Here is a 17,880-nt window from a genome sequence, read left to right as displayed (position 1 = left end):
TTTCAACAAAAGAGGAGATATGCTATCCTTAAACCGTTTGAAGAAAATTAGTCGGAAAATTTTCCTTTGTAATTTTTCGATATCTCAAAGATTTGAAAAACTTGTGCAGCCATATATCAAGACTCCATACTGAATAAGTGGCTTGACATTAGCCTCATAATAACGTATTAAAGTACTTCGTGGTACATAATGTCTCAACTTTGAAATGATACCACTCTGCTTCGTTAGTTTAACCACCACTGTATTAATATGATCTCTGAACTGCAGCTTATAATCAATATATAATCCTAGATAGCGACAACAATTATCAATTTTAATAGTAGAATCATTTATGGATATACCAATGTTTGAGATAGAACTAGAACTAGAGGCACCTGTAATCGAGAAATTTACTTGTGATGTTTTTTTAAGGTTTAGTGTCAGCTTATTAACGCGTAACCATCGAGATAACGATTCTAAGTCATCTTTCAATTCCGAAATTGAACATTCAAGGGCGCTTACGTTCGTATCGTCGGCAAATTGGTAAACGTCTGCTTTTTTACAAGCTTCCGAGAGGTCGTTCACGTATATGAGAAACAGGAGCGGTCCTAATACTGAACCTTGCGGGACGCCATAATTTAATTCACGCCAATCCGATGAAAAACCATTACAAACGGTACGTTGCGAGCGACCGGTTACAAAACTAAGAATCCAATTTCTAGCATTGCCACATATTCCGTAACGAGTCAATTTCTTCCCTAAGATGCCATGATCAATAGTGTCGAAAGCTTTCTTTAGGTCCAAAAAAACTGTACTGGTAACTGTTCTTGATTTATAATTCTCTCGCAACCGCTCAGTGAGTTCTGCAATCGCATCAATCGTTGAATGCTTTTTCCTAAATCCAAATTGTTTTGAATAGAGAAGCTGGAAATGTTCTAGGTACTGATAGATGCGATTGTACATTATCCTTTCAAAAATTTTACTAAATACAATGAGCAATGATATGGGTCGATAATTATTAATATCTGCTTTACTGTCCCCTTTATACAGCGGAATTACTTGGGCTCGTTTTAGGTCTTCCGGAAAAATACCCGTCTTAAAAGAATTATTTATAAGTTCAGTTAGAATTGGCGCTAAACTCTCGCTGCAGCTTTTCACAACTAGGTTGCATATATCATCTAAACCCGGAGAAGTTTTATTATCGAGGTTGTCAATCGCCTCTCTGACTTCCAATGGCTTTGTTGGAAACAGCCATAAACAAAAAGACTGTTCATTCGCTTCCGAGCGATCGCCTATATCTGAATTCGTGCTATCGTCCTCCGAGTTAGTGGTGGTGTGATTCCTATTCAATTCTACAGCAATATTGCTGAAGTAATCATTCAAAATATTAGCAATTTCTGATTTAGATTGCACTATCTCTTCAGTACTTAGCTCTATCTGTTCAATTTTAATCTGCTTTCTTTCTGATTTTCCTTGCAATTCATTTAATAATTTACATGTTTGTTTAGGATCATTGATACAGCGTTCAAATCTTTTGCTATAATAATTTCTCTTAAGCTTCTTTAATGCTTTCTCAACTTTTAATCTCGCCCCTTTAAAATTCCTTAAATCTGATGATCGACTAGTTCGTTTCCATTTCCGATGCAAATAATTCCTCTTAGAAATTAGATTTTTCAAATAATTATTTACGTATTTAGGCTTGGAACATTGATTTGATTTAAATTCTTTATAGGGAGCAAATTTATCAATCAATTCAATGAAAATTTTATGGAAGGTGTTGAAATCCGATGGAATAGTTTGAATATTTTTAGCGACTATCGATTGAAGTTCTTGAATTCTATATTTATCATTTAAATAAGATAAATCGCGTGCTCTTGATATCGTGTCATTCGTTTTTCTAAAATCATTATCATCAAAGTTAGTAAAATTGGATAGTGATCGGTAATGTTTTGTTCAGTAAGAATATCGAGAACTAAATGATTGAAGCCCTTTGCTATAGCGTGATCTAAACAAGCATTTGAAATATTCCCAACTCGTGTTATTTGGCCATGTATAATCTCAAAACCATTTGACTCTATAGCTGATAAATACTTTGATGATGCATTGTTTTTTTTTCAAAGTATCAATATTCATATCACCCATTATTATTACTGGCATTAAAGATTGAAATGACTCAAGAACTTCATCAAGTCGCTCAATGAATTCCATTTTATTCGATCTTGGTGGGTTGTAAACAACAATAAGCACAAAATATAAGCCTTGGTGGAAAACTTTTACAGCAATGCTTTCCTCTAGATTAATATCTAGCTCTCCCAGTACATCAAAACCATCTTTACATTGAATCATCACACCACCACCACGTGATTTGCGGTTTCGACTTAGAACGGTGTTGTATCCGGTAAGCTTAAAACAATAGGGTGCGTCAGCGTCCGTTAACCAAGTCTCTGTTAGTGCGAGAATGCTAGGAGTATGATTAAAGCTTAATAAAAGTGCCTCTAGTTCTTCGTGATGTTTCTTAAGTAAGTGACCTGATGTTCAAGTGCAGCACCGATAGGTATTTAATCTCGAAAAGTATTTTCAACAATGAAACCCTGGTTATCATCAATATCTACAGCACACGATTTATGGTCAGGTGAATTGTTCAACAAACCAAGCACATAATCTTTCAACATATCGGGGTTTTCCGCATGGTCACGTAATTCATTCAGGAGCGATGAGTACTTATCATCTTTTGGAGTTATTTCTCGTCGTCTCGTTACGCCTCTTCTTTGTGTAGGGTGGAACGACATAGGCGGTGGATTGGACGCAAATGTTGTTGTCGTTTGCATGAGACAGTCAGCTGGTAGTTGTGGAGCACTTGGTTGTTGAGATACTAGTCGAGTGTTTTTACGCTTTGAAGCAAACTTAGTTAGTTTGTCGACGTCCTGTTTCGTTTTGACTTCGATATAGTCCTTTCTGTGGCCATTAGGTACTTCCAGTTTAACCACACAATTGTTCGTTGAAACTTTAAGGTTTTTCTCTACCGTGGCGTACTTGAGGACTTCTCTATCTTTCTCGGGTAAACATTCTTTCATTTGAATGTATTTGTTGTTTGACTTGTTAGTTATTCCGTAGAGCAACGACTGAGATCTCCAGATGTCGTTTTTATCTTCGAAATAGACAAATTTGATGATAACCGAAAATTGACCAGCTATTGCGCTCCTTAGAAAATGACAGACTTTGATCCCAGCATGGGTGAGATGGACGTTGAATACGTTGTTAATAAACTGTAACACTTGCTCTTGGATACTGTCCGCCGAATGCGATGCATATGGGAAATTGTTAAAGATTAAACAATCTTTGCGGCTATATCGTTCCAATTGTAGGACTCTGTCTGATAATTCATTCACGCAGTTTGCAAGATGCACAATTTGGGTGTCTTTCAAAGTCAGTTGTTTTTTTATTTCAGAAACCTCGTTGGTGAGTAGCTCCAGTACACTTGCACATTGTGGATTTCCATGTTTCATGTCATTCACGGCTCTTTCAATGTTGTCCATGGCAGTCCTCTGCATTCAACTCTGAAGCTATTTAATAAGTTTATCACAACAATTAGGCTAATGTCCTAGAACAAAAGCGCAAAAACGGTCACATAAAAATATTTTTCTTTCACACAATTAATACGTATAAGAGAACCATTAGAACAACACATTCGAATCAAAGCGAGCTCATTTTTCTTGATAGTTTATCATTTGCCTCTATTTGGCTCCGAGGGACGAAATTTTCTAATCGACATATACAAGCGATTGCTTCAAAACAATGAAAATTTCTGTTTTCGATGAATCTTGCATTATGTCCGCTCTTTGCGGAACCATTTATAACAAATAATAACCAAATTAACCAAATTATAACGAAATCTCATTTCTCGCCTTTCGACAAAAACTTGCCTGCTGTTTCTGAGCGCTTTCCTTCCTTTTGATTAATTTTATTTCGTCAAGCTAGACAAATTTAATTTGTCAAACTGCTAAAACAAAATCTCGAAGAAAAAGTATTTGATTAGCTTAGGAGGTTTGTTTAGAAAATCTGCGACACACGATCCCCGTTTTTAATCCAATGAATAGAATTTAAAACAAAAAGCATTTTATTTTGGAGCAGAGTTATATAAAAGACGGCCGACTCTCACGTTACTTATAAATAGTCCATTATCACTGTCTTACAAAAATACAAAATTGTTGAGTCAATTTCACTTACAAAGAAACGATGACACTAAATCACGAAAACAATTCAATACTCACCAGCTCCTAGGTTATTACTAACAGCTCAGTATTCAAAATTGTCACGCTTAATTGAGACTCTCTGACAAACTAATTTCCTGCATGAGGATAAAATTATCAACAACAGCGCGCCTAAATATCGAATACAAATGGTAGACAAAGAATAATTTCAATTTTCTGCGATCAAGAACTGTAAATCGAAGCGTTCTATTACGTTATACATGTTCAATTGTAATAGGCAAGGGTGTCAGGACAATTTACCCAATTCCATTTTACCCAATGCCATTTTACCCAACCTGTCATTTTACCCAATGCCATTTTACCCAATGCCAACTTACCCAATTTACCTCCTTGCTAAATTAACCAGAACGACTATTTAGCCGACTATAATATAAATGGCCCGTGGGACTTGATATGAACTATCACAACCGAACATGGGATTAGCCAATTATATAATTAAATGGCCCGTGGGACTTGATATGAAACTATCACAACCGAACATGGGATTATATTGTCCACAAATATTTTAAATCATCCTTCTAATAGCGACTGCTAATTTGTTATCGGATAATTGAACGAAAAGATCAAAGAGCATTGGGTAAGTTGGTATTGGGTAAAATGGCATTGGGTAAAATGGCAGGTTGGGTAAAATGGCAGGTTGGGTAAAATGGCATTGGGTAAAATGGAATTGGGTAAATTGTCACGTAACCATAGGCAAGACACCGTAAAAACTTCAAAATTTAAAATTTATCTTTTAATTTAAAAAAATCCCTTAAAAGGTGCTAAGGGTTGGTTTGGAAATCGAAACCTTTGAAGAGATTTGATATTAGATAGCAAAACAATTCTAAGTTTCACTTTAAATTTAGAAACTGAAAATCAATAACTTCACATTGAACTGCGATTTTAATTGAGAGTAAGCTTACTGTTAAAAGATTTAATATGTTGCATGCTGATAAAAAAACATTGCTCATGACGTGGTCTTATTGAAAACATTGCTCGTGACAGAGAAATATCTTTTAAAAACTGTAGGAAAAAATTCTTTCAATTTAAATATGAAGATATTGTTAAAACAAAATCAAACTTTTCTTTCAGACAAAATCAGACAAACAAAGCATTAAATTTGGCACAGAGCTACGATTAAAACTACTGTCCGGAACTAAGTACCTACAAAAAAAATTATTACCTCAATTTCGTTTATTCAATTTCACTTTCGTTTACTTTTCACACGAATTTCACACGAAGTCTAAATCAAGCTAACAAATATTCATTGATCAAAAACTCTTAGCTGATTACCGGCAGCTCAGTATTCGAAATTGTCGCACATGGAGAGAATTTTTCAACCTAGTTTTCCGAAATAAGATACAAAATTGATCATCAACATGCAACTGCCTAAATCTCGAATACAAAAATAAAAATGGTTAATAAGTACTAAAAATTCTCTAGTTCGAGCTGTCAATTTTTCCCGACCGTGTACGTTAAATAGAGAGTAGATAACGACGTTAAATGTCAAGCCAATGTAAATTTGCAAATTAATCAGAATAGAAAATTTTTCTTTGAACGCTATAAATAGCAAGAACAGAGACAGAGTATTTCTTCAAGAAACCACTCGAGTGAATAAATAGCAAATTATGCAGCGTGAACTGAAAATGCGTGGTAACAAACGAAGGGTGAAAATTGTCAGATTAAATAAAACGGAACAAACACTGTGTGCTATTGGCAAAGTTATTTTTAACCATTAAAATAATTCCAGCAGAATTAAATCGACCACCTTAATGTATATACTCTGGCGATCAAAATGAAAGACAAAAATCGTTTCTGAAAATATTGATTTTTGAGACTAAGTCCGCACCCATGATAAATTTGCGTCACAAAATGAATATCCGAGGGATGCAACAAACGTCATCAAGAAAGAAAATAAAATGGAAAACAAAGCCGCCACTAGTGCGTTCTAAATCCACAAAGAGAGCACAAGATTTTAGGAAGAAGTGCTCTCCATGACGCGGTTGAAAATTGAGACCACCAAAAATAAGGGGGAATAAAACTGAGTGTACGAGGAAGAAAAGAGAAAATCAGTTCAAAGCGCAATGTAGATACAAATAATCACCGTGAACAAAGAGGAAAGGGCTGATATAGGACCTAATACTCCATAGTGTTGATTACAGATTCGGTAAGAGGTTTTTCAGGCTTTCAGAACTACAGAAGCCATTGAAAAATGCAGCAAATCGTCTCTTAATAAAAATGAATCTTTACCTCCCCTAAATTAACACTACTTTTCAATCATAATTATACAATACAACTATCTCTCCAGAGTTGGGTTTCAACTTCTTCTATCATCTATTCAGTAACAAAGCGTTCCTTCTTCTGTTGTAAGAAAACGTACGATGGGGTAGCAAAAGGTAAATGTATCACTTTCCCTTCCCGCTCACAATATATTCCTCATTACGCTGGTTTCCCCTTTTTACGTCACATAACGCGATACCTTTCTTAGCTATAACTTGTTATAGGTAATAAGAAGGGTGCTAGATCTGTTCCTACGAGCAGAAAATAAGCTGGCAGAAAAAAGCAGCAAAGGCTATTTCAACTACAATAGCTGTGGTCATTAGTGAGAAATTATTGATATCTGAATAATGACAGAAATTTTGGTTAAATATTGGTTTCGATACCAATAGCAAATCGATCGTGTGGTTCAGTTGGAAATTTCTCAGTTGGAAAATCTGAAACGTATTAAATCTTAGTCAATTCTCAACAAGAGGTTGGAGAATAATGAATGGTTTGAACAAGGTGAACAAGGATTGACAAAAAAAGATATATGTGAATGTGTTTTTCTGGTTAAAAACTTGCGAGGAGCCATATGCAATAGCAGTAAAATATACAGTAATAGTCCCTTGTTTAAATTCGGCTGCTTGCCCTGTAACGGGTAGAGAGGTTACGGCGGTGGTATAACAGTATCACAAGTAGCAGTAATAGCGAAAACTATTTGACGCCATAAAACATACACCAGAAAAATAAGAAACGAACCAGTGAAGTACAACAAAGATGTAAAAGATAAACGCAAATACACCAAACACAGTGAATTACACACACACCCACATGCACACACAAAAGAAAAACCATATATGGAGGAAAAACAAGGGAAATCGTACCACACAAAAATGCTCCCCTGAAATTCTTAAAAAGGACGCGAAGAAATAAATCGAACGCCTTCTTAATTTCCCCATAGGCCGAATACAACAAGGAATAAAATTTTGAGCTCTATATTCAAATGCCCTCATGTACATATCTATCTTGGTCGGTCAACTGCTCGCTCGCTCAAAACGAAAATATAGCTTACCGTCCATTTTTCACACTCTGAACCTATCCCAAAAAGGAAACCTACGCAAATGTATTATCTAATCTTGCGTCTAAGTGATTGCCTCCTCTTTTACCTCAACAGTCTTCGCTCTATTTTTATACAAATCCGTTCTTTATCCCACAAGACAGTTCTTACGTAAATCGAGCTATTTTTAGTTAGGAAGGAACAAAGGACAAACTAGCACAGGACAACAAGGCAATATGTACAACTAAACCAAGACACTTCAAAAAAAGAAATAAGGCACACGATTGGCATTTACAACCATCTAACATCAAAAAATGTCGTTAACGCCCCTCACCACGGGCAAAATTAAAGACTCTTGAACTCTATTAGCATAATCTATTCGGGTTCCAATAAAATCTGATCAGTACTGTTAACCGAAGGCTAAAAAAAACATTTTCCAGCTTCCTCAGCTCAATTGCTGGGCTGCTTTCTATCATTTGTCTACAAAACAAAGCACAATTATTTTTTTGCGTCAAGCTGCAATATATACATCATAACGTAGCATACCAAAACGGCTCGAAATCTGCACCAAACTTACTAAGCAAGGAATTTTTAATGACTGATACAGGAGACACAGAAACCACATACCCAAGAGTTAGATAATGTTAAGAGAAGACTTTGATGAGTATGCGTTCAATACTAATTAAGGGTTTTGAAAGAACAAAATAGCCTAAAGGAGGGGAGGGAGCCTAAAGGAGGGGGAGGAAACTAAAAGGTTCAATAGGGTGCCTCAAATGACGTCATTAGAGGTTATTACATATACAAACAAATTTAGGCTCACTTTTCAGTCGAAATTTAGAAGTAAACTGCCTTGTCGACAATTCAATTCAGTTGCTTAAAATTGTGAAACAAAAAAGTAAACATACCCGGCAGATTGCCGGAAAACAGCCACCGTTGATTCCAATAAGCATGATTGGGATTGAAAGAATAGATATCGAAAAAAAAGATTTTTGTACAAAAAACATTTTTTAAGTCCGATTTACTTTGATGGCATTTCGTAGTTGAACATACTTCTGTTTCTTAGAGAGAGGCTACAGGCGCTAATATTAATACCAATAAGCATAAAAGATGGTAACTGAGACTTATAGGAACGACGTTCAAATAGCGGGTATCAAAAATTGGGCTTTATGGGTTTATCCCGTTTCTATTTCTGACTTCAATTTTTTATTCTGACTCTGTTCATTTTGAATTGCTTTGCTGAGCAACTGATGTTCAAATTCGCTTTTAGCAGAATGAGAGAAGAGAGAAATTAGCATAGAGAAGTCAAATAGATTTCCCGCTAAATGCTGAAAAAGCGGCAAAATGGTAAAGCGAAAAAAGTTCGACGAAGTAAAAAAAACTTAGCAGGACAAGTCCTGAAATACAATTCAAAGAATTGAATGAAAACTTAGAATTACTCTACTCGACCAGCAGATCAAATCAACGATGCCAGCTAAAACACAAACGAAATCAAAAATTATCACAAAAAAACTGAGAAACAAACAATCAAACTAAACAAATATATAATCATTGCTAAAACTTTTAAGCTTTTACCCCTAAGGCAAAATTTGATCCCTTTAAATATACCTATTTCAAGAATATGTTCAAAACCAAATTTTATTTCTGAAATTGGTGCAGTATTATATCTGCAAGGCCTGAAAAAATTAATTGGCCCTTGAAGATCGATTAACTCGAAAATGACCAAAAAATTTTTAAAAAATGAAATCAATTGCAAACTTCAATGAAAGGCTGCTGAAAGTCGCGATATTATTATCTTCAGAAGCATTTCTTAAGAAATGATTCTAGTGTCTCTAGAGGCTATCCAGTGAACCAATTCCAAGCCTTAAAAATTAATTGGTTCAAAGATCGATAGGCAATAATTTTAAAAAACTTTAAATTTCAAAAAACAGAAATTTGTTCTATTAAAATGTTGAAAACCATCCAATTACCCCTAGCAACTATTTAATAACATACTATCAAACCCTGTATTAGGTTATCTGGCTACTCAGGCAAAAAAACTGAATAAGAGACAAATGTTTTGAAAAAATTCAATAACTTGCAATTTTATCAGAAAATTTTCAAAATTCGAAAGGCTACATTGTTGAAAACAACTCCAGTAAAACTAACAACTATGCAGTAACTTTTTCAGACCGTGGAATAGGTTTCCTGGCACTTGAGAATGGACAAATATCAAAAAATGTCAAACTTTATTAGGAAACCTCAAAAAAATTGCAGATTTTATTTTAAAAAATGCTAAAATTCGAGACATTAAAATGTTTAAAACCACTCCATTATTACTAGAAACTATACAGTGCCCTATTATCAAACCCTAAAGGAGATTTGCTGGCCCCTGAAGCTGGAAAAAGGCAAAAAATGACAAAAATTTTCAAAAAACTTGAAAAAAATTGCAAAAACTGGTATCATTTTGTGTTTGTGTTTGTAATACCAAAACATATAGCTCATAAAATGGTCATAACAGGCAATTTTGTTTCACAAAAGGCCTTCATCAATTTTTAAAAACTTCAACCTATGACTAATCAAACAAAAAACTCAAAAAAATCATAAAAAACATGAAAAATTGCACCATTTTGAGCCCAAAAACTCCTAAAAATGACCTTTTAACCTTGAATTGAGGCCATCCGAGCAGCCGCAACACTCTAAGCACTTGAAGGACTACTAACGTCCACTTTGGGCCTCTAATGAAACTTAATGCTCGCTGGGCTTTACCTGTTTATCCCGTTTTGAAAGATCAAAGTCATTCAAAAATGTGTGAACACATCTTAAAAAAAACACAGCGCCCCAATACAATTCAAATTCTTTGAATTGTAAAAAATAGGAGCGCTATAATAGCCGGCTGAGAAGATGAGGGCGGCTATTAAAAAGCGTAGAAGTCACTCAAGAAGTCAAAATGCACAACGAAAAAATGTGCATAAAACGCATTTACAACAATTACTTCAAAATTGGCTGGAGAGCAACTAATGAACATTAAGATTGCCCAATTTTTGTAAAAAAAAAATTGAAATGCGAACCATTTTGATGGCATTGAACAAACTCACTTAAATCTGTCAAACAAAATGGTATTTCAGTGAATTATGCGTCAGCAACAAATTGACCAACAAGTTGACTCAAATTAAGTCATACCAATATGAATTTATTGTTTTTTAATACTTAGCAATAGGACAAGAAAAAAAACGTAGGACCGAAAAAAATCAATGTTCATTTTTCAAAAAAGCAGGTGTCAAAATCTTAATAACGATTCCTATCAATTCAAGCAAGTAAATAGATTCAACCATTATCCATTAGCAACCAATTAAATCTTCCATTAGGGAGATTAAGTGATAAAACAGCAGAACAACTATAACAAAACTCAAAAACTCGGATTTGAAAACAAACAGAGTTTAAGTCAAAAGTACAACAAATACTGACAAAACTCAAATACTCAGTAAAAATTTTTTGAAAAGGAACAGATTTTAATGAAGCATCTTTAGTAACCCAGAAGGCTAATAAGGAGACTAAGAGAACAGACAAATTCAGCAAAAAAACTCGTAAACTTCAAAAATTCGCTAAACATTTTCGTTAACAATGGAATAAAAGTCATAGCAAGAATTAAATTTGAACTGAAACAATAAATTTGACTAAAATAATTCATACTAGCAACCTATAAGACCTATCCCTAATGATATTAAATGGTCAGACAACAGAAAGTTTAACAAAAACTCTCAAAACTCAAAAGAACCATTAAAATATTTTGAAAAGAAATAGCGTCAAAGTAATGAAAACCACTAGCCAAAAACATTAACGCCTAATCAGGTTCATTTATGGCTCATAAAAAACCAATGATATTGTCATTAAAAAAAAGGTGACAAAACAAAAATAATAAAAAAGGTGTCAAACATCCAATTGTCATTAACACTTTAGGACAAATAGGGTAAAGTAAAAAACAAACATTAGCTGCCCATCGATGAGTTCAATCAATTGCAAAAGGTATTAACAGCACTCAGGAGCAGAAACACTGAAAAGAAGTCAAATTGCCGCATGTGAAAAAAAAATTGCCTTCAAAAACAAAAATTGTTCAAATACTAACTTCTGGCTCCACTTTAAAGCTATTTGAAAACAACACGCCCAAAACAACTCACCTTTTCGCTCCTTTTACTACTCCAATAAGATTAAAAGCACCACTCTAGTTTGAAATCTCATTGACGTGAAAAGCCGAAAAAAACTTAATATCTTAAAGAGTGAATTGCAAAAAAACCAAGAGAAGGCCAATAATAGCACTAGCTATCACTTTGCGAATGAGATGTTCGAGAATGCTCACAATCGCATTCGTTAATACGGCTTCGAGAAACAACTTTACCCGAAATAGTAAAAACTGAAAAACTGCTTCGAAAAAGCCGCTGGTGTCTAAAAATTTGCTCGCAGAGCGAAAAATTTTTCACGCCTAATTTCCTAGCGCTCTCCCTCTCTCTCTCTCTCTCTCTCTCTCTCTCTCTCTCTCTCTCTCTCTCTCTCTCTCTCTCTCTTAAAATCACGGCATGAACAAAAAATTACTCACTCCCTCTTCTCTCTGCTCTTCATTTCGTTCAGTCGTTTGACCTGAACACTTTTTCACGTGTGGTATTGACTTTTACATCATGTTTCGAATACACTCCAAATTATCGATATAAAAGACGTTCCACTAATACTCCTCTTCGAGTCTCAAAAGACAGCGCACAAATAGAATCCAAATTTTTTTGGATTGTAAAAAAATCAAGAGGACCAATAATAGTCCAAGCTATCTCTTTGCGGCTATTGAACCCATTTTGTAGGGACTGATTTTTTAAATAATTACTGTTCTCTTTTTGTTTTACTGTTCATCAAGTAGGTGTCTTGCAAGTTTCAGTCTAAATCATCCTTGAATCTTCAAAATTTGAAACCCTGGTGATACGAAGAGCAAAAGCAATATGAATGATGATGAAGCGCATCAACATTAAAGACGAAATATTTTCAACACTTTAACGGTTCATGGCATCAATAACAAAGACTAATGATTAACCGTGTACCTATGGAGACGGCAATTAAAATGGGCTTGAATATCAAATTCCATCAAATCTTAGGATACCATGCTTTTATTGAAAAAATATTTACCTGCAGCTTGAACTAATGGAGGTAGAAAGCATCGCTGCATTACTCTTCCCAATGAGGTAAAAACGCGAATAAATGAACACTCAGTGCCACGTTCAGCACTGCGCGAACCTCTAAGTTTATTTTTGTTACATATTATAATTTTATTCTAATAGAAAATTTAGAAAACATTTCATTCAAACTAGAACCGAAAGTGGACATAAACAAGAACTATAACATATTTATTTTGTACAAGGACTTTAAAACTAAGTCTTTTAAATTTGCTTTCTAATTTGCTTCTAAGATTGTGCACCTCCTTTTCAGTAAAGCAATTCTGTAATTGAGGGGAAAAATATTTTTTCTCGATTTCCAGTCGAAAGTATTTACTTTGCTTAAGACTTTAGAACGAGAATATACGTTATATATGAGTCAATAGGTACCACTGTGTCAATTTCGAATCTTAACCGGATCTCGCTTCGTGGACGTCATCGGTTACTTCTCACCAAGTTTTCAATGGGAAGCAAATCAACTAAATATATGATACAACAAGGCGGCTCGGTAATGTGCAATGGTAAGGTTCCGACCCCGCCCATCCACAATTTTGGCATAATTGTCTACCAAATGAGGAACAGATAGAAAAACCCAAAAATTATTTTTTGCGAATCCCAAAAAAGCCCAAGTCTTTTTAAAAAAATTCTGTATGAACGATAAGATAACCTCCAAAACAAATAACTCAGTGGAGTGAAAATTGATGCATTAGATTGCTGTAATATGTCAATATTAAGAAAGCGAGTCAAAACGAACAGCAAAATCAAACAACAACAACAACAAACATTAATTACATCAAAAAATTTATGTCCCTCTTAAAAACTAAATTTAATAACAAAGTCAACATACCGTCAGATAAACCTGAAACTAAACAAAAATAACTTATAAATCACCAGAAAACATATGCGACCAGTCCATAAAAAGGTTTGGTAACAATTATACAAAGAACAAAAACAGTAAAGTAAAAAAAAATTAACTTATTTTTTTGAAACAATTAACTTCAAAGTAATAAATACCATTAGGAATAAATTAATATTACCACAAATTTGCGATTACCACTGCTTCTATAGAAGGGCATTAGGACCTGACCTTATTCATTTTCTAGAATTTCAAATGAAACTTGCCAGAAAACGCTGTCAAAACCGTCAAGCCAAATTTTGGCACTCAAAATATATTTGATTGCGCCTTCTTCAAACAGATATAATGTAGTACGTGGCCATTCATTAGTAAGACTAGGTAACAAGTAGACAAAAAAGCGAAGTGCTAAAGTATGTAATACTTTAATTTTTTTTTTCGAAACAAAATTACATTCAATGTCATGAAAGGCATTAATTACAAAAAGAGCTATTTAAATATCGTCGTTTATTCATGAAAAGGAAACCCTCGAGACCTGTAATTATCCAGAATATTTCTTGCATCTACAAAAAGAACGTCAAATATGACAAAAATCAAATTAATTTACTTTCTTTTTGTGAAAAAGCGGTGTCGAAGCCAGTAAGGTCATAACAAAATCTTTAAAAAAAAGATTTTGGGACACCAATCCCTTTTATTCCCTTGACACCCATAATGTCATATTTGACCTGTAATCAACTAACGAGATTAGGTAACAAAAAGAAACATATAAAGAACAAAATTGCGAAGTTAAAAAAGTTTTTTTTTTAATTTTGGAAAACGATGGGTTTGAAAGTCATAAAAGCCATCAGCTATCTGCTAATATCAGAATATCGGTTTTTCTATTCTTCCATGAAAAGCCAATGAAAGCTATCACTATACAGGAAATTTCATACGACCGAAACAACAAAGTATAAATGACAGTTAAGACAAAATTAAAAAATTCAATTGATTCCTTCAAGAAAGAGGCGTCGAGGCCATTAAAACGATGATTTATATCTTTCAGGATTTTAATATGTTCAATTGTGCTTTAATTTGAATGCTTATAAGGTGACATGAGAACTGTCAATAATGTGATAATGTGACAAAATTAGAAAACGTGAAAAACTGGCAAATATCAAAACAAACAAAAATCTAAAATCTTGTAGTATCAAAGCCAGAAAACAATAATTTCAGGCTTAAAACTGCAACCGAGAACAAATGTTAACTCAGTAGAAAGAAGAAGCAGTCTTTTTAGAAAACGAAAATTAAAAAAATCTTTTTAATTCCATATTCTACGCTGGACGAGCTTTCTAATGATACCAGTCTCAACTCTCTACGATGAATATATCGAGCGGCGAAAATTCACGGAACAAAAAAAACCCAGTTGAGTATATAGTTCCTCCCCCCTCAAGAGGGTCGGAACAATTAAATTACTCTATGACAATACTCGAGTCACATGCAGTAATGACGAGTGTGGTTATTGAGAACAGAAAAGGTGGACATGATCTCAAAGACATTTTTGTGAAATTATGCACTGAACACATAGTGGAGGACCAACATAACATGCACGGATGACCTGGCTTCAATGCGTAACAAAACGTCGAACATTTCCATGCAAGTAACTACTACGCGCTTACCGTAACTCAGCTGACGGCTTGAAAAACAGCACCATTAGTTTTATAAACCCACAACCGTTAATAAACTGATGATTCGTGCAGAAGAAGGTTCCATAGATCAATGACTTGAATATATCAATGATTTGAATATTCAATGCCAGTAAAAATCAATGGACCATCTCTTGTATCAAACAGGTTGAGCTCAAAATATAGTGCATTGCGGTAATTAGTGGTCCCCACCCATTATGCAACCAAGTGAAACATTGGGATCCGTCTGTCCCTCCTCGCCCAAAACCCGTGAACAATTTTACTTCAGCACAGATGAGCGATAATCAAATGCGTGCTTTTTGTCAATGGGTTGTGCATTGTTTAACCCAACACCTACACCTACCATTACGAGTACTCGCGCAACAGTACTTAAGATCTATTATAAATTTTCACTCTACCAACAGCGAGTGTGACAATTCAGAATATTCTTCCGTATCTAACTCACTTCTTTTCAAAGAGGAGGCTTGAAGGGATGCGGTGATGACGTCACAGTAGGAGTGTTGTCTCTCCAGCTGCTTATCCTTCTTCTTCAAAAGCCGCACAAGACGAGAGGATGTTTGGGAAACTCTGTGCTGCAGCTCAGCTATCATGGCACGCAACTCCAACACAGCTGCAACAACTCAATTATTATTAATACACAATAGCATCGTCGGTTTGCCCAAATCAACACAATAAAAATATAATTGTCTTCCTCTACATTACGAATTTTATTTGATATTACTTTTGGGAGTTCTCCCGTAGGCGAGAGAAACGTATAATGTCATTTTCGCCAATCTTTTAATAAAGCCACTTTGGATAAATCTATCTTTCTTAGTTCGTTCATTTTGGCCATTAACAATGCTGTCGACCTTCTCCATATTCGAAAAATAATCATAACTGGTAGCCTTTAGCTTTAACTGTACTTAAAACACGCCCGGGCAAGTTCAATAAATCCTGAAGTCTGAGTGACTGAAGTTCCTATATATCCAACAGAAATTGAGATGTGATAACTTTCAGCAATTTAAAAATGCATTTTAAGCAAAGGTTACGTCCTCTACTTGAAGTCACCGAGAATTTCTAAGTGACTTCTGCAGAGTGGCGTAACCTTGCTTAAAACAGTAAACGTGCACATTTTAAAATCACGAAAGTTCATGGAAGTCAACTTCTGGCTAAGTATATAGGCCCTTCTGGAATTTTAACTTCTGGCACTGCACACTTTCGGTATCTTAAAACGGGCTCGTGTTGGAACAAGGTTACATGATTCTGCGACAGTCAAATCGAACTTCTGGGAACATCTTCAACCACAAAAGAGTTCAACATAAACTGAAAGACTAAGTTCCTTAAAGCAGAGTCGCATAAGCTACACTGATAATGTTCAAACTATTCTAGAGACTGGAAACTACGTAAATCATAACTCGCTGGTTCAAAATTCGCTGGTAGAAAACATTAACGACGTCATACTTACATAAATAATCCAAATTCAGGTACGCCAGGAGCTATAATTCGATCACACTGCACATAGAGCAAACTGGTTACAGCAATTTAAATAGGCATTCATACAGTAAAATCATGCAGTACTTTCCATAGCACAAAGAATGTTTCCTCTCTTTTCATTAGTTACAATAAACTCTTACAAAAACAAAAGGCCGGCTAACACTAGCTGTTCCATAATGAATGGATAGAATCTCTTCAAAAGCTAACAGCTTATGCAACTGGCAAAAACCACTTAATTTGAATATATGTTCTTAACTATCACACATTAAGCAGATATTCTTAATTGGGTATCGATTAGCTGAATTATTGGAAAAATTACTACAAAAATCATCCATTGAATACAAATATATGAAAATTCAAACAAAACAGAAAAAGAGAACACCGTTAGAGCATCAGTTGATCCGTTTCAGGTGTCTCCCTTTTATTTTAATATCTAAGTACTGTTCGTGGAGAAATACAGGGTAAAAAACATCACGAAATTTGAAGCTTGATCCTAGTTTTTTTTTCTGAAAGGAGCAATTAAATTCTTGTTTGATTACAGGGGCCTTAAAATACAAAACGGAAATACAAAACGGCCTTAAAATACTTAAAAAGAAAGTTTTAGTAAATCTTGAATGTCAATGATGTAATTTTCTAGAAAACTGTGGCAAAAACTTTTTACCTGTCATCTGTCAGTTTTAAGACCCCATTCACAAAAAAAGTTCTATAAAAATAAGCGACTCACGTCCGAAGAATGGCTCTCGGGCGACTAGTGGGAGCTGTAATCTATTGCAACCTGCTTCAGTCGTGGGGACTGAGAACACTAAGGGAGCTTCAATGGACGTCATTAGAGGCTATTATACACCACTATAACCAAGCATAGCCAAAAGATTGCCGAAAATAGCCATAATAGACGCCTCTGGCCTTCCTTGAATTGAAACAACTAAAAAACTAAGATAGACAGATCGACCACCAGTCATTTAATAGACCACCAGACTTTTTGGGTTAGATTCGGACTGTCAATTTTATGACACATTCGGTCTATAAGGAAAAAGACCTAAAAGAGCTTTTTCAAAATTGATATTCGCAACCAAAAACGATACTAATAACAAAAAATTAGGGCATATAAGTTGGGCTCTATTTAGATGCCCACAACTGATCTTTAACTAGTCAATGTTCA

The 17,880-nt window shown here is 34.7% G+C and overlaps 1 protein-coding gene across 6 annotated transcripts in view; it reads right to left on the bottom strand.

Annotated features, from left to right (window-relative positions):
• LOC142339311 (uncharacterized) overlaps positions 1-17,880 on the bottom strand; it is a 115,546-nt gene that overhangs the window by 85,758 nt on the left and 11,908 nt on the right. For 3 of the 6 annotated variants that reach the window (XM_075389253.1, XM_075389256.1, XM_075389255.1), the window contains exon 5: positions 15,694-15,858. In XM_075389253.1, coding sequence (XP_075245368.1) covers positions 15,694-15,858 — 165 coding nt within the window. Of the gene's footprint in view, positions 1-5,696; positions 6,611-15,693; positions 15,859-17,880 lie in introns of those variants that run through there. The other 3 variants (XM_075389257.1, XM_075389258.1, XM_075389259.1) reach the window with 1 other exon arrangement.

Source organism: Convolutriloba macropyga, chromosome 5 (assembly GCF_964194025.1).
Source record: "Convolutriloba macropyga chromosome 5, txConMacr16.3, whole genome shotgun sequence".
In the NCBI taxonomy this organism is placed as follows: Eukaryota; Metazoa; Xenacoelomorpha; order Acoela; family Convolutidae; genus Convolutriloba; species Convolutriloba macropyga.
Note: the sequence above shows the minus strand (reverse complement) of the source record. Positions and strands in the feature narration are given on the sequence as shown.